The 23,615-nt window shown below is 39.6% G+C and overlaps 1 protein-coding gene across 1 annotated transcript; it reads right to left on the minus strand.

Moving 5' to 3' along the window:
- Window positions 1-22,855, minus strand: LOC579772 (arginine-glutamic acid dipeptide repeats protein). Its single transcript, XM_030987151.1, has 18 exons — window positions 22,758-22,855; window positions 21,451-21,735; window positions 20,608-20,678; window positions 20,170-20,275; window positions 18,850-18,946; window positions 17,998-18,102; window positions 17,383-17,559; window positions 16,329-16,428; window positions 11,836-11,934; window positions 11,001-11,081; window positions 10,227-10,368; window positions 9,368-9,460; window positions 8,481-8,677; window positions 7,072-7,236; window positions 5,629-5,898; window positions 3,294-5,221; window positions 2,544-2,748; window positions 1-1,920 (listed from the first exon to the last, which is right to left on the minus strand). Exons 2-18 carry the CDS (start codon window positions 21,692-21,694, stop codon window positions 94-96), a joined length of 5,907 nt encoding a protein of 1,968 aa, XP_030843011.1. The 5' UTR covers window positions 21,695-21,735; window positions 22,758-22,855; the 3' UTR covers window positions 1-93.
- Window positions 22,856-23,615: the final 760 nt, after the last annotated feature.

Below are 23,615 nucleotides of genomic sequence, written 5' to 3' on the forward strand. Positions count from 1 at the left end.
ATGCAGTTGCCTCTGAAAGTATAACATGGTTTTCCGCACGATTCTTGCTGGCAATGGACATGTTTTGTGCTTGATCTTGGCAAAGAAGGCAGCTTAGATATGGGGTGGTCTATCTGATAGCATTTGCCTCTGCATCTGCTCCCTATGGAGCTGTTCAGCCACTGGGTCCCCTATGATACCATGGGGCGGGGCAAACATGCGAGGGTGGGGTACGGCACCAGGTGGAGGAGGCACAGGGCTCACCATTGCATGTGGGGGAAGAGGGACTGGGGGTGGTCCAAAGGGGATGTGAGGGGGTGGGATGTGAGGGGGTACAATGTTAGGGTCCCCTGAGGGAGGGATGTAGGTATGGTGGATGTGTTCTTGAGGATGGAAATGTAGGTGTGTGTGGGAATGCGAGTGGGAATGATGGTGAGGGGTAGGGATTCGGCTGGTAGGGGTGGAGACACCAGGATTTACCCTTGGGTCACATCTAGGGTCACATCTAGGGTCAATAGCATGCTCTGAGCATGGACTGACTCTGGGATCTACTCTGGGATCTATTCTTGGATCAACCCTTGGATCTATCCTGGGATCCAGACGAGGGTCAATCCTGGGGTCAACTATCATAGCCATTCGCTCTGAATGCAAACGCTCCGTATTCAGGCGCTCTGCATTAGCCAAATGTTCCCCGCTTTGAGGTGGGCCCATCATATGTCTGTCCCTATCAACTGCCTGTAGGTATGCTGCAGCTACAGGATGCATGACAGGGTGGGGAGGTTCAGCGGAGTGAACGGAGCGAGCCTCACGCTCACGGGCTTCCCTAGCTTCTCTCTCACGAGCCTCACGTGCTGCCTGTGCTTCCCTTGCAGCCTGAGCCTCCCGGGCAGCCTTAGCTTCTCTTGCTTTCTGGGCCTCTCTTGCAGCTTGGGCTTCCCTGGCTGCTTGGGCTTCACGGGCAGCCTGTGCCTCTCTAGCAGCCTGTGCTTCCCTAGCTGCCTGAGCTTCGCGTGCAGCCTGGGCTTCCCTGTTAGCTTGTGCTTCCCTGTTCGCTTGTGCTTCACGAGCAGCATGCGCTTCTCGTGTAGCCTGCGCTTCACGTTGAGCTTGCACTTCCCTTGCTGCTTGTACTTCCCTTGCAACTTGCACTTCTCTAGCGGCCTGTACTTCTCTTGCGACTACAGCCTCCCTCACTGCCTGAGCCTCTCTCACTGCATGAACGTCTCTGGTTGCTTGAACAAGAGCTGCCTGAGCATGAGCAGCTTGTGCTTGTGCCTCTCTGGCAGCTTGGACGTGGGCAGCCTGGACATGAGCCGACTGTGCCTCCCTAGCCGCCTGCACGTGAGCGGCCTGAGCATGAGTGGCCTGGGCATGGGCAACCTGCGCTGCATGAGCCGCCTGAGCAGCATGGGCCTGCTGCACAGCTGATGCATGAGCAGCCTGGGCTTCCTGTGCCATGAAAGCATTCATGGGTACCCCATCCTGCCGCATCCCGTACATCTGTTCATAACCCATCTTCTGTCGCATCTCCATCTCCCTCATCTCCCTCATCTCCATCTCTCGCATCCCCTGGTACTCCCTCTCTCTCAGCTCCTGTATCTCCCTCTCACGAAGTTCCCTTTCCCTCATCTCCCGTTCAACCAAGTCGATCTGTGCATCTCTGTTTCCCATCACGTAGGCAGACTCCAGCTGGTACCGCAGGATGGGGTCAGGTCCGATCAAGTTCGGCAGCATGCCAGGAGGCAGGTTGTTGTTGTTGGAGTGCGGTCTAGCATATTCACTGAGTGTGCGCAGGGCTGGTGTCTCAGGACCAGGGTATTGCCCCTGCCTAGATCCTGGTGGCGCAGGATACCCTGGGGTGCTTGGTGCTGGAGTAGAAGTGAAAGAACTTATCACCTGGGCATCTGCACTGGTATTCTCTGGTGGGGTTTCAGGTCGTCTCTGTAAAAACATAATGAAAGAAAACAAATTTGATATCTTGGCAACATACACTCAATAACATCAGAATTGATTTTCTATTTGAATTTGACTCAAGTTTCAATGAAAGAAAAAATGTTTCAATAGTTTCTAAAGACTTTATCATAAGTGATACATAATAAATTATGTTAGTCAAATCCAAACATTCATGTAAAAATAAATCTACATATCCATGTAGAATTCATCTAAGTACATCTTCTTTAACCTGTGGATATCATTAGCCCAGCTTTAGATAAAGCAGACATCCATGTACAGGTGTACATGAATAGGCTGTCATTATCTTCCTACTATATATTTGCTTCATTGGAGATTAAAGCCCCACTGCACTACTTATAGCTACTTGCGCCCTCCATATAGCAAAGAATGCCTAATCGGTGACAATTGGTCCCCCATGGCCCCCTTCTTGTAAATTGAGAGCTGATTTGATGAGATAACCACCTGTCAATGACCATGCAGGGAGGTCTAATCCCTACTGGCCAAACTAGTGCAGAGGGGCTTTAAAGGGCTTGTTTCTTACTCCATTATTCTACTAAAAATACCAGCAGTGGAAGGCTTTCATGTTTTCAAAAATACTGAGCAGTACTTACAGCTACTCTATCATTTGCTTCAGCACTCTTTTCATCCCGGCTGGTCGAAGAGCTCCTCTCCCTGTCTGCCTCGTGGCTGATACTAGAACGCTTCTTACGTTCACGGTCCCTGCATCGACGCATCCATTTGGAATCTTCTCGGGGTGAGAACAGGAGATCAGTTCGACTGCATGAGTTGTTCCTTCTGGACCAGTGGCGTATGAATCTGTTTGGAAAGAATGAATAATAAGGCATTGAAATATGAATCACTGAAATAACTTTGTAGAGGAGTTTGCATAATCTAGGATAGTACTTGTGCCACTTCACTTCAACATTCATTTGCAAAGTTGGTTGAAAAGCAAAATGTAGTTGCACATTATATCACTGATAATGAATCTGGCTACATCTTTTTTGCAAGACAATTTTGTTATGTCAGATTCAGCAGTTTTCATAAGATATGGCTCACACATGATAAAAGTATCTTCAAATGTTAGGTTGTACACCTTTGTTGAAATGAGATTTTAATGTTTTGCAACATTTACTAAGCTACAAATCATATTAACATAAACGGAATTTCCAGTGACGAAAGTCTTTGAATGAATTTGTCTTGATACAAACAGTGTTTCATTAAAATTTATAAATATATTTCAATTTCAGTAATACGCTACTTTTGATTTAAAAAAGCAGTACATGTATAGAGTTAAATTTGATTGGGATTTCCTGCCTACGGCCCTAATAACAGGAAAATAAAAATACAAAATGTGTTCATACTTGGCAGAGGAACTTGTGTGAAGTAGTCTATCCACCATCATAGGCTCAGGAGATGGAGAGCGATTACCAAGATCCTCATATTCTTCCTCTTCTTCTTCTTCCTCCTCCTCTGTCTTTTCTCCATCTTTCTTCTCGCTATCAGGCTCCTTCATCTCTTCTTTAATTTCTCGAGGTTTCTGTGCCTCTTCATCGATGCCAGTCTCTGTTTTGACTTTCACTGCACCATCGGGGAACCTCAGAGTTGGATGCAGCATGGGTGGGACAAGAGGAGCAGATGGTGATCCTCCAGGGGCAAGTCTGTTTTCGGTGATGACAGATGTCTGCTGCATACGCTTCGGGTCACCCATGATGCTCCTATGCGCAGCCTCAAATTCAGCCTTCACCTTGGAGATATCGAACGAGCCCTTGTCACCAGCAGCAGCTGATGTAGCGGGTTGGGAGGGTGGGAGGGGCTGGTTGGGTGGGAGGGGCTGGTTGAGTGGGAGGGGCTGGTTGGGGGGCGGGTAAGGAGGTACACCTATTGCAGCGTCAGGATGACCTGGTCGGTGTTCAAAGGGGGGATACTGAGGGTAGCTATAGGTTGGCATCTCTTGCTTGATACGCATATTACCCACCATGATTGGCTCTTGAGAAGGAAGGGATTGTGGAGGATATGCCCCTGGCCGTTGGTCTGGTAGCATCTTGCTTGATTTCCCTTCTGCCTCTCGGTGAGGAGAGTTCGGCCTTCCTCTATCTTTCTCCAAAGGACTTTCCCTGGGTTTGGGCACACTCTCTTGTTGCTTGTCACGACCATCATGATCTCGTCTCAATGGGGGCGTTAGATTCTCCCCTGGTTTGGGAGGACGTTCCTTTCCATAAGGCATGTAAGCAGACTCGCCCCTTGGGTACATCTGAGGCATTCCAACACCATGATGTGGGAAACTTGGTAATCCTTCTCTGTAGACCAAAGGTGGAGGATCCAGTCTTCCCCTGCTACGTTCCATGTCCCTCTCCTTCTCCCTATCCTGGCTTGGACGATCTCTGTCGGATTCAGACTCATTCCTGCTGCTCCTCTCCGAACCCTTTCCATCAACAGAGCGTGGACGATCGTGATCCCTGCTAGGACGATAAGCTTCACTTCTTTCCAGATCTTCTGGCCTTCTCCCTTCCTCAGACTGCCTCCAAGCTGCTGAAGCCTCTCTTATGAGAGACTGTCGATCTGGATTCTCGTTTCTTTGGTCCCTGTTCTGGTAATGAGCCTGCAATTCCTTGATGTGAGGCATGGACATACCAGGAATGAGAGGCATACCTGGCATACCCATCATCCCCGGCATGGGCGTGGCACCGGGGAAACCAATAGGGTACATGGGAGGAGGCGGGGCAAGAGGTGTGTCCTTTCTGTCGGTGGGAGTGCTCCTTGCCTTCTCCTCCTCCGGTTCTCGCTTCGGAGAGGGATCCTTCGCTTCCAGCTCCGTGCGGATCATGTGGTCCACAAAACTTGTCTCAAAGCTCCTCTCCCTCCTAGCTTCTTTGTCTCCAGTCTCTCCACCTCGCCTAACCTGAGCCATGGCCAATGGGGAGAAGAGACCTGCTGTGGATGTGAAGGGTGGCAGCACCACAGCTGGTCCATGAGGGGTGCTAGCGGTAGACACCTGGTGCACCCCTCCATGGGGTGAAGATTGTGCCTCGCCCTTCTTCTCTCCTGGAGGTAGAATAACGGGCATGATGGGGGTTGGGAGGGTGAACCTCTGAGGTACGGGCGAGGGAACAGCTGCTGGCATGACAGGTTCTGGGGCTGGCTCTTCTTCTACAGGCTCTTTCTTGATCACAAGCATCTTTTTGACTTCAGCAGCCTCAACCACAGGGGGCTGAGGCTGCGTTTCCTTCTCCAGATCTTTTTGCTGGCTAGCATCTAGGCATGTTGGTGGTCCTTCAAACGGTTCATCATTCTGCATTAAAAATATAACACAATAGCATACAATATAATCATTGTAAGTAACTGAAATATTTCAAAAACAAGCTGGAATTTGATGAGAAATCATTTAGTGATGATTGTGTAGACAGTCTTGCTTGGTGCAAGTTCTTACACACGCATGAATAAACCACCATTCATTATGATTTTTTATTGCAATGATACAATATCATTTTTGTCAAATTGCTTTTATGCACCTTTAATTAGTTCTTTTACACATCCATAGCATATATTTTAGGTCAGTTTTATAAGTAATGCTATTTAGCTCATTTGACATGTTAACCGGTTATCTTTCTCAGTCATTTTATGTGTACATTCTATATCATATCTCATACAAATAAACAAGGTCAAAGGAATTCATCTTTTTCAATCTTCCTCCTTTACCTGAACATCTGCTTCCACATCTTGAATGTTCATCCGAATCTCCATCTTCTCCTCCTCCTCCTCCTCCTCTTCTTCTTCCTCCTCTTCATCTTCTCCGTCTCCCTCTTCCTCCTCCTCCTCTTCTTCTTCCTCCTCCTCCTCTTCATCCTCTGGTTCTACCCCCTGCTCTAGCAAGTCTTCCATTTCCTCCATCTCCTCTTCTTCTGGGTCTTCTTGCTTAATCCTTGGTGGCAGGCTGGCTGGGCTGTCCGGACCTTGGTCACTCTCCACCTGGAATTCCACACATCAAAATAATAATTTGATTTGATTTGATTTGATTTATTTATTTCTGTATGATTTTCTTTTCTTTTGCAGTTTTACAAATATATAACAAACAAAACATTGCAAATTTGACACATTTCAAAAGACTATATGCAGAATAAAGTAAAACAGGAGCGTTGACAAAAGCTCGATAGCATGACTACCCTCATGATGGTAATAATAACAAAGACTATTTGTAAAGCGCCATATCCATTTCGCAGGAATTCTCAAGGTGCCGAGAGTATACATGAAGGAAAAGGATAAACTATATTAAATGTACACTGCAATGCAGAGCATGAGCAATACAATACAGATTACATCAAAAGATTAAGTTGAATAAGATGTGGAAATGTGGAAATAGTTGATTAATCAAAAGCGGTTTTGAACAGGTCAGTTTTAAGAGAAGACTTGAATGAGTTTACACTTGCTATTTCCTCAAGAGGCTGTATACTTTCTATACTATATTTTCTGTAATCACTTCTGTGCTCCTCGGGAGTAGCATTTCCTATTTGGATTTGTTAAATTGGACATACAATATCTTCTTTAAAAACAAACTTCATAATACATGTTTAAAAAAAACCTAATCCTGACCCTAGACATAGAGCAACTCTTTAAACTTCTTGGCAAGGATTGCCATTAAAAGCACATGATGATCATGATAGTTATTTTTTTGTATACTCTTAACCAGTATTCCCCAGAAAAACACCTGTTTGGTTTGATTTTTTTGTCTTTGTTGCTGTTGTTGCTTTTTCTCTTCTTCAGATGTACAAAACCACATGTGTTGCCCTCTTGTACAGTCCTGTTTTCAACCATCATTATACAGGTGATCTACGTGTTATTACCTCGATCTTCTTACAGTTGGTGAATGAACAGAAGACACGAATGAGTTTACGATTGCTATTTCCTTAAAAGGCTGTAAACTTGTTATACTATACTTTCTGTAATCCCCCTTTTTCAACCATCGTTATACAGATAATCTACGTACATGTACTATACTTTCTTTAATCCCCGTTTTCAACCATCGTTATACAGATGATCTACGCGTTATTACTTTGATCTTCTTAGAGATTTCCTTTATATACTATACTTTCTGTAACCCCCCGTTTTCAACTATCATTATTCAGATGATCTACGTGATATTACCTTGATCTTCTTAGAGTTGTTGCTGCCCTCACTAGAGGTGCTCAGCTCACTGGGTGAGTTATGGCTGAAGGTACCGCTACCTCTCCTGTGATTGAGAGGACTGCTGGGTTCACTGGCTACACCGTCCAGGTGCTTGTTACGCCCAGCACGGGATGAGCTGTTCACCTATACGGTTAGAAGAGAAAGTTAGAAGATGATGATGATGATTCACAGCATTTGTATGGCGCCATATATCTGTTTTAAAATACATTTAAAGGTGCGAGCTCCTCCAATAAAGTTAGCATTTAAATGTCTGAAGGAAGATGCGAGTCTTGAGTGAAGCATCGAAGTGGTCAAGGATGTCAATTTCGTGAATAAATGATGGGAGGGAGCTCCACAGGCAAGGAGCAATAGAGGAAAATGCCCGGTCTCCAGATTAGAATTGAGGATGAAATTAGCATCTCTACTATTCATGTTACATAAAAAGCATCTTCGTAATACGTTTTTATGTTATACATGTATGTTTATAGTGGTTTGAATCATTTAAATTCAACAGATTATTACAAATTTCCATTCATTTAAATGAAGCCCTTGCAAGTACTCAATACCTGGAATGCTTTTGATTGACCCAATAGGATGCGAAAGTTAATGTGGTTAGATGAGCAAGTGTACGCTTGTAAAAATGAAGCTTGGCTGGAATGCTCCCTAGGGATTCATAAATGCACAATGTTCACCATCTCCACCCCCTGGGGAGTATTCCTACCAAATAGTCACCTTGAAGGAATATGGCAATTAATAACTGTTACACAAATGCTTTAGTCATCCGACCAGGTCCCCGTTTCTCTCCTAGGTATGGAGTGACAAATGTAGATTGATGCATTGTCAAAGGACTGTAGTGCAATGTCGGGGATCAAACCCATGCATTCCAAGTCAAGTGCTTATAATACTCTGAAACCTCTATGCATGGAACGTACCAATTATCTATGTCTCCTAGTGCATGATTTCTTCATGATATCTTAGGACTCTATTATCATCTTGACACCTTTAGAATTTCAAGTCACTTATGGGATCTTAGCCGACACCCTAAAGCCTGATAACTCAGGAAGACCTTATCGATCCTTGTCAAAGTCCGCCACATCTGGGGAGTGTTTCACAAAGACTAAGATTGACTTTAAGTTGAACTGAATGATGGCAGGCCTTTCATGCCACTAGTTCCTCTAACCATTCCTGGCATTTGTTTCTCAAGGGACGTACAATTCATGGTCACAAATCTGATTTGATAGTTCACTATTGAAGGCAAAAATAATATCTAAAGATCATAATTGAGAGACCAATGGTGACAGCAACCAGTGGCATGAATGGCCTGCCATAATGTCAATCTTAGTCTTTGTAAAACACCCCCCCCCCCCCTCCCTGAACATATAACGTACCAGTTCCCTGTGTCTCCTAGTGCGTAGATTCTTCTTGACGTCAAAGGACTCTCCTTCCCTGACAGGCTTGAACATGAAGGCAGGTGGAGCACCAGGGTTCTGGATCGGTCTAAGGATACCATACTTCTTGAAGTACACTCTACAATCTGTACACAGCAGAACTCTGTCTCTGCCACCATGGTGCCAGTCCTTAGAACCTGATGGGATTAAAAGAGACAGTGTTTTTCTCATGAAGTGGTGGCAAGATTTGGAATCGTTTCATGTAGAGTCATTATCACATTATAATACAGTATTAATTCATAGAAAGTCATTTTAACATCATTTTTGCCACTTTATATTTTACTGTTTAACCAGTATTTATACATGTTCAGTCAAACCTGCTTTAGTGACCACCTGTCTACAAAGAAAACATTTTTTGTTTCCCTTGAAAATGGTTTCTCATCGACACATGCACTGAAGGAAAGACAGGTTTGACTATACTACATTAAAGATACTGACACACAGCACTACATTTTGATCGTAAAAAATATAGAATATCATAATATTTCAGGTGTATTAGAATTATTATGGAAAAAGTTAGGTGACATATCATCGCTGGAAAAGAAAGTTGATAAGACAGAGAGTGGCACTCACATAGACCACTATACCAAGTGTTGACCATTTAGGAAACTATCTGATTACAAATTACATTGTTACGCATTTGTCAGATTTCTTATTGTACTAAAACCTGCTTGTCCCCTGTATTACTTATTTACCAAAAACTTGACCCTCATAAACTAGAGTGTTAATTTCCATTCAATAAAGCAATTACAAACTTATAATATCAATTACAATATCGGTTCTGTTTTTACATGACAATCTTCCAAAATGTCCTATTAAATACTTACTTGTTGTAAAGCAGTGTCTGCATGCATAGCCGCTGAAATTCTTTTCACTGTCATCGCTATCCAAGTCACATTCACTGGCGGAACTCAGATCCACTGCAAAAACAGATAGGGAATTACCATGAATGCAAGAATATAAATACATTTTGTATTAAAAAAATTGGAAAATAATAAAAGAAATATGTTGCAGTGTCACAGTGAAGTACAGTAAATAAAGATACTCCCTGTTATGATAGCAAAGATGTTGTTCTACCTCTAAATATATCCGTTAAATGTGCACATAAAATTGTGTTGATTGTGCTTGTGCAGACTTCATTGTAACAGAAGTTGCATGTACATATATATTATTTTGCACATTAGCAGTAAGGTAGCTTTAATAGCAAAAAGTAATAGCACAATGAGATGCGCCCAGATCGCAAAAAGGCCTAACAGTGAATGAAAATTTGTAATTTGACATATAAACATGACATTGCTTATTAATATTAAGTCTGAACAAGACAGTATAGTCTAGATATTTTCCAGTCCCATGTCCTAGAAATACAGTTCTATCGTAATCAGTTTCAACAATTAAGCATTCTGTGTTCCAGACTCGTCGTTCCATGATAATATATTTTTAATGCTACCTAAACAGAATACTGCATCCTTGAATTGCAATATCTATCAATGCTCTACTACCAAGTAATCAAATCCCTATCTTGTTTGAAGATTTTCTGATTTGTTCTCCCCTCATTCCCCGATCATGCAGCCAATCTGGAATGTCGGAAGTATACAGAACAGCAAAATACATTCTTTACACCCTTCATATATTTGTAAACCTTTAAATAGCACAAAATCATTGATTTTACAACAACCCTTTACTTACAGAATTCACTAGAAGGTGGTCTGATGTTGCGTCCATAATTCCTGCGACTAAGTACACTTTGCCTGCGGTGGCGCCTGTAGATGCGATGATGATTAGCCTCAGGGGTCTTCTTCCAGTAGTAGTAAAACTCAACCAGGTCTCTCTGCAAGAAGCCATTTAAACATTGTAAATACTATTGTACAAACATTGTAAAAAATCTCAATTTCGTTCCGTAATCCACAGGCATTATTTCATGGTTTCTTTTCTTTTGTTATCCTAGTTCACTGTTTTACTTTTTTTTCATGAGTTCTTTGTGATTGTTGTACTTTTTTATTCCTGGAAATGAAATAATATTCTTTTTAATTAAATAAACTTAGGGGCCATAACATACATTTTTTTGTACCTCTAATATACACAGGTCCTTAAGATCAGGGCACAACTTGCAAAGGCGTTGAGTTCAAGTATTTTAATACATCCTTGAGTAAAAATATCCATTAACTGGGGGGCGCAACCAAATGCCATATAGTTATGTCCCATCCTGCCCCCCCCCCCCATACCGCCTTGGATATACATTGTACCTTTGTGGCTGAAAAGCTTGAAGAAAAGAATGGTTTTTGTAGAATTTAAAATCATATGTTAGCTAGCATGAATTTACCTATAATCAAAGGACAATCACAAAGACTAAAAAGTAAGAAACTGAATTGTGAACATTAACAGTCTAAAATGTTGTAGTACAATGATAATGCCCACTCAGCAAGAAGTGGGGGTTGTTTGTTAGAGAATATGAAATCTTACCGTATCCTTGTGTTGCAGGAAGTCTCTTCTGATCCTAAAGAAGTTCTTGCCAAACTGTCGTAGTCCCCTGATGAACAGTTTCTGCAAGAAAATAGAAGAAGTAACTTGGATTATTTTCTCTCCTAAGTCCCAGATTTTCTCCATACTGGAAAACTATGCATAAATTTTACAATCTACATCGTGGTGGTGGTCCTATGACTGACACTTTGTGACCCTGTTGATGATGGTTCTGTGTTGAGCCATACGATGGGCTGGGACGATGGGCTGAGAGACCTGTGAACTGTCTTATTCTGTCTGCCTTGCAGCTACACTCTACATCATATATTTCATAATACAGTGACACCTGTTTATAAAGACCACCCAAGGGAGACAAGAAAAGTGGTCTTTATAGGCAGGTAGTCTTTATTTACGGGTGCCTATAGTACATGTTTCAATGAAAAAAACATTTTCAAAGGGAAACAAAAAATGTGGTCTTTGTAGACAGGTGGTTACTACAGCAGGTTTGACTGTAGTATAAGATCTAGATTTGCAGCTACACCGTACTGTCATAATAAGTATAGTATAGACACAAGCAAAGAAGAAAGGTCAAAGTGTCGTAAATAAAATGCAATACTTTCCATTAACAATGTTTACGATTCCTGTTTTTTGACAGAATAGCTTTCAATAGATTCATTTACATTCATCTGATAATATGTACAAGTTCTGAGTGAACATGTGTTTTCACTCATTTATTGTAGAAGTTGCAATCTTTGCAACATTTTCTGACCCCAAGTACATTACTCTTCACTGTACACAGTACTCAATGGATGAATGAATGAATGAATGGAGCAATTACCGTTTCCTCGTCTGTCCATTTCTTGTCAATCGATCTTGGGACTGGACATTTGACAAGCTCCTGCAACGCCTTACCAGTGTTATAGTGGTTCTCATGAAGCTGTGGAGACACATTAGACAGAGAAAGAAAGATCAAGATAGAGGAACGACAGAAGAAGACAACAAATAGAGAAAGAAGGAGAAAGAGAAAGAGAAATAGAGAGAAAAAGATAAAGATTCAAGGAATGGGGAAATCAAATGAATACAACAGTACATCAAAGAGAATGAAGCAAGAAAGATAGAGAGAGGGAGAGAGATAGAGAGAGAGAGAGAGAGAGAGAGAGAGGGAAAGAGAGATAGATTTTAAGAGAAGTTAATAAGGAAGCAGTCAAAAGATTATAAAAAAAATTCAAAGGTAGAATAGCAATTAAAATGAACGAATTTGCTAATTAGTTTTACATGAAGTAAAGATACATCAAAGATGTTATCGCAGAGTGCTTTCTCAAACTTTCTTGTTTGTAAGATATCATGATTGATTGATTGATTTTATTCGTCAAGTATAGTACATTGAATGCATACATAAAGCAAAATGGAACGAGAAGATACATTGACAGGATAACCCATGAAAGCCGGAAAAGGCTTATTTCCATCGGGGTCCTATAAAGTACGTGTACAGTACGGCATGAGAATAAAATATCACAACTAATAACTACTACGAATATTACGAATAAATAATATAACATAAACAACAACAAAAATTTCTAGAACTTATAGCAAACAATGATCTACGGTATATTATGCAAGATTAAACTTAAAAACGTGCGCTACACATAATGAACTGTGATTTAAGATTACTGATATTACTGTTCTTGAAGGGATTCATGCTTTAGGTATTGTTTTAATACACTTTTAAAGTGTGAAAAATTCTTAACTATTTTGACACGTTTTGGGAGAGAATTCCAAAATTGGATACCATTAAAATAAAAAGAGTTTCCAATTTGTCCTTTTCGCTTGGGTAAAACAAAATTAAAATGACTATTTCTTGTATCGTATCCATGAATATTTGAGACACAAGTAAAATTATTAGTAATATAATGATCTACATCTGAGTAGTATATTTTATGGACATGGTGTAACACGAGTTGTTTAGACCTTTGACCTACATGGAGTATACCTGCTTCTTCAAGTTCATTTTTCCCGACGTGTGTTCTTGGGCCCAGGGCTTGTAATAAATGGATTCCGCATCTAAGAGGGCCCTTTGAAGCAGTCCGTTGCACCGAGAGTCTTTTTTCCCCCTATCATAATCCCGTTAATCCCCCACCCGGACCGCACAGCTCGTAAATCTCACTCCCGAAACTGAGTGACATAGGGCTCGCGAAATGCATTGTTGGAAATACACATCGGCTGCTATCGACAAAAATGGCGGCGTACAGTAGGGAAGAGTATTTGGTCACTGTTGGTAGGCGACGATTTAGACTTTCTGACTGATTTTGAGGAAGATTTTCTTGAGCCTGGTGTATGGGAAGTTGGAGACCAATACAAGTTATGCACGTGTGAAATTCCATCAACGGAAAATCTTATTCGTTGCAGCGAACCAGAATGTACGGTTAAATGGTTTCATCGTGAATGCGTAGGCCGCTCCATGTAAATAGGCAGCATTTGAATACATGAATAGTCAATACACTCACAACATACAGTACAAATGCACATAATCATCCCGATGCGGTTGATCGGCAAGTTTGACAGTAGACTCACAATTTTAATTTTTAAATTATTCTTTCTAACATCAGAAAGTTGAACAAATTGTAGTTTAATGCTCTTTAGGTGTCATCAATCGTCACTATAGTACTGCCTTTGAATGAAATCAGTTGAGTTTTGTACAGTGGTGTTTGAAATGTTGAGAATCAATAGCACAACTTTCAATACACGGCCAGGGTAGAAATGCAGCTATGTGTGTTTCCACCAACAACATCCAGCATGTACAGCCCAGCGAGCACGGCGGCTTTCGCGTCGCCGGCCCGTACTCGGGGTGAAAAGTGGTGATGAATTGACAACTTCTAACCCTCATTAAACCAAATGCGCAATTATACAACACAGTTTCATTTAGTTATTTTAAGAGATAAACTTATGGACTACCTTCCTAGCTATGTAAAAATTTCGGAAACTTTCGGAAAATGTCAATAATTAGAAGAGAACGTGATGATGATGAGAAACTTGCATTCACTCTAACTCACGATTTCCTTGGTCGATTTCGCTGGTTCAGATGGCTACGTCTTCAGAAGAGTTATCCGAGCACAGCGAAAGCATTTGATAACCAATAGCAGGTTGCCTTGTGCCATAAGTTGTCGATTTTGTATTTTTGTCTGTTATAGCTATATACATCTTCAATGAGTATGACGTCATTTTCTCGGTGACTCGCATGGCTTCAAAGCCTTTTTTTTACGACCAAGTGTTTGGAGAGCTTAGGGAAGCAGGCCGCGTTGCGTAACACTTCGTAACATTTGGATCGCCAGAGGGCATCTGTGGTCTGATAAGGGCGGCTGTTGATGGATTTGATGGCTGAAGAGGGTTACATTACTTGTTGTTAAGCCAAGTTAATCTTGAATATCTTTCCCTCGGGAAATTCTTTCGAGACGGAATCTCCATTTAAAGTCTCACCTCCCTGTTGGGCCTAAGCAATTAATAAATCTTACCATCTTATTCTGAATTATTCTTAACTTTTTCTTATCCATCTTGCCCAGACTACTGTACCAAGCAACATTAGCATAATCAAATAAACATTGTATCAAAGCAAAACACAAAATACGTCTCGACTTCATGTTCATACAAGTTTGGTATCTATACAAAAAATTTAAGCGAGAATTAGCCTTTTTGGCAATTGAATCTACCAAACCTGTCCATGACAGATCACTAGTTAAATTTATTCCTAAATATTTTACTGAATCTTTTCTCTCAATCACTTGATTATTATAGGTAACCTTGAAGTCACGTGTATATTTAAACTTTCCCTTCGAACAAAATAAAATACTTTCTGTTTTTCCAACATGTAAACTAAGCTTGTTGTCTGTCATCCATTCGATGCATTTTGCCAATTCTGCACTTAGTTTTTCTTCAATTGACTTAGGATTTGTATCTGAATATAGTAACACACTATCGTCAGCATATAAAAGTAATTTAGAATCATTAACACAAGTACACATATCATTAATATAACACATAAAGAGAATGGGGCCTAAAATGCTCCCTTGTGGAACCCCGCATTTAATAGGCAGGGAATCAGATATTACCTTCTGCATAGTTACCACTTGATGACGATTAGTTAAATATGATCTAAACCATTTAACACATGCCGAATCCAAACCCATCACTTCCAATTTCTTTAACAGTATGTTATGATTTACAGTATCAAAGGCTTTTTGTAAGTCCAGAAGAACCATTCCAACAAAGCGCCCTTGAGAAACTTCATTCCTAACAAAATCCGATAAATGTATTAAACATGTTTCAGTGGAATATCCGTTACGAAAGCCGGACTGAAATTCATATATTAACTTTTTTTCTTGAAAATATTTCTCTATTTGAGCATGAACCGATTTTTCCAAAATTTTTGAAACTACGCTTAAAACACTGATAGGCCTATAATTACCAACGTCAGTTTTGTCTTTCTTTTTATGTAGTGGAGTTACTTTTGCAATTTTCATGTCGTCAGGAAAGGTAGAAGACATAAGAGATAAATTGATTATATAATTCAAAGGTTCATACAAATTTCTCGCCCCATCTTTTAAAAATCTGGCTGGTATCATATCTAGTCCAGTACTTTTCGATACTTTCAACTTGTTTAACTCATCTAAAACAAACTTTTCTGTAACTGGAGAAAAGTGAAAACTATCTTTTGAGATGTCTTTCTCGTCATAAAACTTTTGAAATCTTTCACTGTCGGCATGGAATTTGTTCGTGTTTACTGATAATTTACACGCTAACTTGTCAGCCACAGTTGTAAAATAATTATTGAACTCATTTGCTATTCTTGATTTATCATGACATAATTCTCCCTGGACATTAATAACTGTCTCTTGAGCACTTTTCCCTTTGCCTTTTAGACCTAAACCCTTCAAATTTTTCCATAACTTCCTGGAGTCATGTTTATTTTCTTCAATTTGATCTTGAAAATATTCGACTTTAGCTCTTTTAACCTTTCTTTGTACTAGATTCCTTAATGCTTTGTATTTTCTTGCGAGATCCATGAACAACAGAATTACATTTAATCCATGGACATGGACTGTATGTTAGTATCTAACAACAGTATGAATTCTAGAAAGCCATCTTCAAGAAGAACTGTCACATTTAGTATTTGAGGCTGCAATGATAAGAAATACCATCTCTCTAGGCTCAAATCAAAAGTTTGTTATTTCTAGTTGCATTTTATTCCTCAAACCACTGCCAATATGCATCTTTTAATATATACATCGATAGAATACACATGAGAATCTTAAATGTTGTTAAAACGACAATACATACCACAGTGATAGCGTTGATAGTGGTGTCATCCTTGGATGCTACATCACATCCTTCTTCAGGGGAACCCCCATCACACATTCCAACAAAGGCTGCCATACTCCTACAAGGTCAAAGGTCAATACCATGGTCATATACGATGTACATGAATACAAGTAGAAAGAATATTTTCCATTGGATATAAATTGCTAGTACTGTAGATGTCATGACTGGGTTTGAAAACGAGTCTGCTTTGACAATCTGGAACAGTGTAAACCATTACTTCATATACAACAGTTATGTAGTGAAATAAAATTAAACAGCATTTATCTGTAATTAATTCTGTTGTTCTTGATGATTTTGTTAAGGTTAGTAATCTGTTAATCAGTAAAACATACATCAGTTTGATGTTTAACTCATCATCATCATCTAGTGCTGTTCCTTCGGAAGGGGTTGGCGGCTATGCACCTCTATCGCTTTCTATCCTTGTTCTAACCTGGGAACTGCATATAAACTAATGATATAATACTATCTAATAACAGCTGATATAATAAGACTAATGATATTTTACTACCTAATAACAGCTGTTGTATAATTAGACTATAGGCAATGTAAGAATTGTTATCAAACACTAACCATTTCAAGAATTGTTGTCAAAATTCATGTGAATGAGAACGACATAACAATCTAAAAAATATGAAAATTAGACATGTTCCATCCATGCATGCTTCCATTATTTATTATTATCTATTTGAACTATCGCATTTTGTGTTATCTATGTTCAAGTCAAATGTACTATTCTGTATCCATTTGTATCTTATTGATGTTAATAATCTGTAATTTTGTATTGACATGCAAACGAAACAAATTTCCAATAATTGGACAATAAAATTTGAATTGAATTGATTGAATTGAGTTGAATTGAATTGAATTGAATTGATTAAATTGAATTGATTGAATTGAATTGAATTGAATTAAGTTGATGAATTGATGTATTGATAAATTGATTGAATTGATTGAATTGAATTGAATTGAATTGAATTGAATTGAATTGAATTGAATTGAATTAAGGCCTAACCTGGCAGCTTGTAGATACATCTTCAGATCGACATCATTCATGACATCTGGCATCCAGCTGAGCTCTTCAAAGTCTAGGTTAGTACCCCTGGAAGGGCGTAGCTTAGGCTTGATGTCTGGTAGCACGGCCTGGTGACTGGGTCCAACCCTGATCTCGCCCTGGGTACCAGCAAGTCGCCTGGAGGGGAGCACAAAGGACAGAGTTTTAAAGAGCGAAGTTGTATGCTATCATTAATCCTAAACCAAATATTCATAATACTAAATATTAACACCATTCTTGGCCAAAGAATCCAAATAGCTTATACATGTAGGTATTACGTTACAGAATTCCTAATTTGTGTTTGGTTGATTGCACCTTCAAAAAGTACTAACTTGCTTTTTTTTATCGGTTTTTGCTCAAACTTTCACTGACATCTTTCTCTGAATTTCCCGCTTCTATTCAAACCCACTTAATTCCAAAGTGGACTTCCCCTTGAAGTGAGCAAGAAGCTACACTGTACATATATCAAAATTGCTATGTAAAATAGTTGTTTATGAACTACGAAGGGACCAATCCATGAACTACAGTGTACATACTCAACATTTTTATTCCTGGAATCTACAAAGTTGACAGTACCTTGTTTCTGGGTTGTAGCTGAGGATGTAGAAGAAATTGTTTGACGTAACCTCAAAGTCCTTAGCTTCATGGATGTCCTTGAAATGGTACACAGTGCACTTCCGCCTGAAATAAACATACCACAGATAATAAACATGAGAGCATTTCTATTAATATTCATTTTAAATTGGATTACTTTAGACTACAGTAGTACTCCTGGGGGGTGTTTCACAAAGACTAAGATTTTAAGTTGGACTTAACTGTGGCAGGCCTTTCATGCCACTAGTTCCTCTAACTGTTCCTGGCATTGGTTTCTCAAGGGACTTACAAATCATGGTCACACATATATTGAATTTATCTTTTTTGATAGTTCATTATTGAAGGATAAAATATTATCTTAAGATTATAAATGAGAGACCAATGGTGAGAGCAACCAGTGGCATGAATGGCCTGCAAATAGTTAAGTCCAACTTCAAGTCGATCTTAGTCTTTGTGATAACACCCCCAGAAGATACAAGCATTACATGAATGCTGTAGTAAATATTGAGGGAACTGTGAGTCATAATGTCCATTCTGTATAGAGGTAGAGGTGTCATGGTCTAGTGGATACGTCACCGGATCACATCGTTTGCAGTTGAGTCCCACTGTGGCACTAATGTCCTTTGGCAAGACATTAATCTACATTTGCCACACTCAACCCAGGTGAAGTAAATGGGTATACAGTAGGTCATCATGATCATCATTTCTGATCTCAATTCTATAGGTTTATCAGCATTATCACAAAAGGATAATTCTTAAATCATAAGGGTGTCTACAACTGAAGTGATCGATTTATTCTTGTCACTGACTCTAACCATTTTCAGAGTGACATACCTCAGAGCAGATACTGGATATGTTTCTATGGTATCCGAAATGAAGAGCTCCCTGTTCTTGGCAATGGGATCTGCAGTTACAAGGGCTTGACCAGAATCTAAAATGAAAATATGAAAGCATCACGTATAGTGCTTGAAGTAAAATTGCATTTCACACAAAACTCATTTATCATGTACTTTGATATTGTCTTGAATTGGCAAAACTATGATGAGATCCTGTTCAGCTCCTGGATGTAAACGTAAGGGATTACAAATTGAAAATTACAGATGTAAGTTCAATAACTGAAGAGTTCATATACATTATGTAAAATTTTATGTTAAATAACTATAATATCTGAAATGATACTTGAAAATTTAAAATTGCTGTGCTATTATGTTTTAGGTGCACAAATACCATTGTCATTCGATAGGCTACTTTTATAGCTCTCACAAAATTCAATTCTCGCTACCCTAAATAGGTACGAAAATCTCGAAATTCGCGAGACGAGGTAATTTTCACTCTCTCGGGTCGTCACTACAACTTCCGGTATAGAGTCCCATCCCGCTGGCGCTAGCGCCTGTGTTCGCTGTGCAGAGTTTTCACGCACGCTAAAATCGATGCCAATCAGTGTAATTTGTACAGATTATAATATGCAATGGAAAGCTTCGGGCAGAATTAGTGACTTTAGCACAAAAGGCCGTTAAACTCTACCGTGAAAGAGAGGGTTGTGATCACGAACGCCTGCACAGGAAGCTGTAATGTCGAAAAGCTATCCCATAAAGCAATGCGCGTTTTCAGGATTTTCCCCGGATCTCGGCAGAATCGCTATTTGGGGTAGCGAGAATTGATTATCAGTTAGCCATGTACAGATAAATGTACCTCATCTGGTTCCAGGCAGGCAACTAATGTCCAGTATGTATTTTCACCTCCTCTAACACTTTACTTCATACTGGAGAATTAGTTCGGTATTATGAACATATTTTCCCCATCCCCTTTGTAAGCATAAAAAGTTATCCAATAATAAAGTACCCTACAACTATCACTATGCTGTGAAGAAATACCTTACACCTGTACATGTACATATAATCAAAGTAGTTCAAGTTGAAGTTTTATTTCCACATCTGATTTAAAAAATAACAAGTATAATTTATATGCGTATATACAATAACAAATATTAAAATGAATCATCTTCAATTGAAATCATAATGTGGTGGGAATAACAGAGGTTAATGGCCTATCAAGGTTATATTCCCAAAGATAATAACATTTAAATAAAAGTTTCTTAACTATACTAAAAACAAGAAAGAAATACAAAGATTAAAATCTGGTCTTCATACTTACTGTTTTCAACATGCCTATCCTGCATAAGAAGCTGGTAGACAGAATCAGGGACTTCTGATTGGCGATAATACCATTTCACAACCACATGAACGTTATCTCTCTTGCTCTGCAAATTCAAATATTTCAATATTATATAAATTAAAAAACAATCGTTACGGTTTCAAATCAAAGCCTGAGATTGGAGAGTCTTCGGAAGGGGGGGGGGGGAGAAGGTAAATATAAGATAATGACTTTTCTATATGGGGCGATTGTTGGAATATGTAGAGCATTTATACATAAGGCCTGTTGGTCATAAAACTGAAGGCTAATCCTGGTGATTGACAACACCTGTTATTGGGTAAACACCCAAATGGTGTTGAATTCCCCATGACAGCCCAATACTTTGCATCTTTAAGTATGACCAATGGTAAACAAATAACCATAGAACTTTGCTCTTACCACTTTGAATTCATGGACAGCACAGATGAAATAAGGCATTTCAGCTCTTGGACTTTCCATATAGACATCATCTGGAGGAAAAAGCGGAGAAAAAAACTTATAAATAAACTTTTGATCTTTGTGTTTAGTAGAAACACATAATCAAATAAATATAAGCATGAGAAGAGATCAATTATGCTAAAATAACAAAACAGGGTATTAGTTGTGCACTAAAAGAACATTATGCATTGTACATTCTGTATATCCATATCCATTTTGAAATCACCAATTATTTTTTTAAGAGAAAATTTGTTTTAAAAATCTTAACTGAAAACTTAAACATACATGTACATAAAATACAAATACAGGTATGTTTTGTTAATACATCATGTGTCATATATGTTTTGTTTTTTCAATAATTGAATTACCAATCAACAGAAGAGCATGCAGGAAAATCCACATGAAATTTGTTTGTCTCATGTAACAGTGTAAGAAGACTCTAGACCCTTGTGGTCAAGATTGTGCTGTCAAGATCTACATGAGTTCATGATCCAACATCTTTCAAAAGAGTCTCTCAAACTTGAAATCCAATAACCGATAATATAAAGTTATAAACCGCTTTTTTTATTGCTGCAATTACATGTATATAAGATTTTCATGAATAAAAAGTACATGTACATGTGCATCATAGATAACCTTGAGAATTTTTTTCTTCTTCAATAATTGGATTACCAATAAATAGATTTTCATAAATATAAGGTTCATGTACATATATACAAAGATATTAAACCTTCAGATTTGGCTCCACGACCGTGAAGTATATTTGCATATTTGTAAAACTTGGAAATTACAATAAATTCATACCTCCAACTTCATACTCTGTGCCATCCTTTGCCCTGTAAAGCACTACCTCGCCATCACTATTACGCTCCGTTCGCGATTCCAGATTGCTCTTCCGAGACTTGGTGCGTCTGGTTTCATGCTCCCCATCCTCCTGCTTGTCGTTGTCCATGGACGAGCGCTTGCGTCGATGGGTAGGGGTTGAGGGGTTGGAGTGGGTTTCCCCCTCTCCTTCCTTTTTCTCACCCATGATGGAAGGAGAGGTCATGTGTCAAAGTTGAACACCGTGGACAACAAAGGTCAACAGAGCTGTGGGTTATCAAAAGAAAATGACATTTTAAGAATATTAGGTCAGGGGCTCTGTCATGACAGGGCTCCTATACAAGGTAGCCCCATCAGGCGCCCCCCCCCCCCCTAGCTTGGCCTTGTGCGAGCCGTAACTCGTAAGGCCAAGGCCGTACTGTCTCAAGTGTCTGTGTACATATGGGGTATTAAAAGCTGGTCCGGAAGGTTGACAAATGTTAGTTTTATTAAAGAATTATCCTCGTAAACGCAGACAAATTGCATCCAAAAAATTAAGGATCGTCTGCATTTTCACCGACATTTTTTATCCTCGGCGCTCTGCTGGTTCAGCATGAGAAATAACCCCACTTCACTCTCTACTTTTATGAATTGTACGTCTTTCCGAGAATTTATCGCTCATAACATGAAAGTCTCTGTTCAAAGTCAATGTAAACTAAAATGCATCAAGAAAATCATCACGAAATCCGTTTTTCGCATATAGCCAACACGCCGCTCAAAAATATGAAACGTCTGTAAAAATGTGGACGATCATTATTTTTGAGGACGCATCGGTCCGCGTTTACGAAGATGGTCCTTATAAAGCAGACGATCCTTATTCTCGGACGTCGACCAGCACCCCTACACTACAGACCAGACGTTTATTTCTGTCAAGCTTCTAATCAATGCAATCTATGCCTACGAGAGTATTTCAAATGCCTATTTATATGATTATAGTTTATACATGTACATGTAGTAGTAGACCTAGTAGTAGTAGAACGTACATGTCTCCTTCACACACGGATGTCCATTGAACAGTCTCACATTCACAATGCACATACTAAATTACTACACTACAGTCTACGAGCCAAGCACCTTCATACACTACATACGAGCTACGGCCAAGCCCTACGCTACGCGATGATCGAAATCTTTAATATTCTTCACCGCATTTTTAACCATCTAAAGTCATAGAAATCAAGCACACAGAATAATACGATTTATCTTACATATTCAAACAATATATAAATATATGAATCAATCACACTTACAATCTGATAATCACAGCAATACCAATTTAATAGCTACATATTCCGTGTTTTGTATTCAACATTCTCTGTACAAATTTTGTCATTGTCTCAAAAGTATGGTGTCGTTAAGTAGAAAAGAAAGGAAAAGACCAAAACACGGGGCCCAGGATTAATATTCGCCCAATTTTAGCAGAGGAGATTTTATGCCAAGGATGTTTCTTAGGGTTAAATACTTATACCCGGGATGGGGGGGGGGGGGGTTCTCACATATTTAGTCATACGGGAGTGTGTCGCTATAACGGGTCTCAAAAAAAAATCCCTAAACATGGGTCACATTTTCAACAAAAATATCCCTAATTATAGCTCCGTTTTTTATTAATTTCCAAAATTTGTGAAAAATGGGGTTTACTTCGAGAAAATTCCCCAAATGACCCCTATAAATGGGTAGGGGGTTCGAGACTTGAGTGGCACACCCCCGTCCACTGAACCAAATCTGAGTGCCCCCCCCCCCCGGAATTTTACAGCTATTTCAGAACTTGAAAACTGTCCAAATCCAATTTACAGTTTTTGTACTCCATCATTTTCCTAGACAAAAAAAAAGAAGGGCCCAAAATGGATGATTTCACTTTCACAGAAAAACCCACTCGGATGACATGTGACCTAGCTGGCATTAATTTACCATCTGGTTAATATATACGTATGGCGTAATGATCGAATAAAAACGTTTGGGGGGCAGAAAAAACCCGCATCATCACCACTCTTATGTTACGTGCAGACAGGGGCGTCTCTAAAGGGGGGGTGTGAGGGTGCGACACCCCCCCCCCCTCCCCACCTGTCAGGATATTGTCGGTAAAATTGCGCTGCCGTCTGGGAGAAAAA

Source organism: Strongylocentrotus purpuratus, unplaced genomic scaffold (assembly GCF_000002235.5).
Source record: "Strongylocentrotus purpuratus isolate Spur 01 unplaced genomic scaffold, Spur_5.0 spur5_scaffold_16, whole genome shotgun sequence".
NCBI lineage: Eukaryota > Metazoa > Echinodermata > Echinoidea > Camarodonta > Strongylocentrotidae > Strongylocentrotus > Strongylocentrotus purpuratus.

Coding starts and splice junctions, on each gene's coding strand:
- LOC579772 (XM_030987151.1), bottom strand. CDS start 21,694: ATGACCTCTCCTTCCATCATGGGTGAGAAAAAGGAAGGAGAGGGGGAA. Junction 11,935..16,328: donor CTATCAACGCTATCACTGTG/GTATGTATTGTC, acceptor GTGTCTCCACAG/CTTCATGAGAACCACTATAA. Junction 11,082..11,835: donor AATGGACAGACGAGGAAACG/GTAATTGCTCCA, acceptor ATTTTCTTGCAG/AAACTGTTCATCAGGGGACT.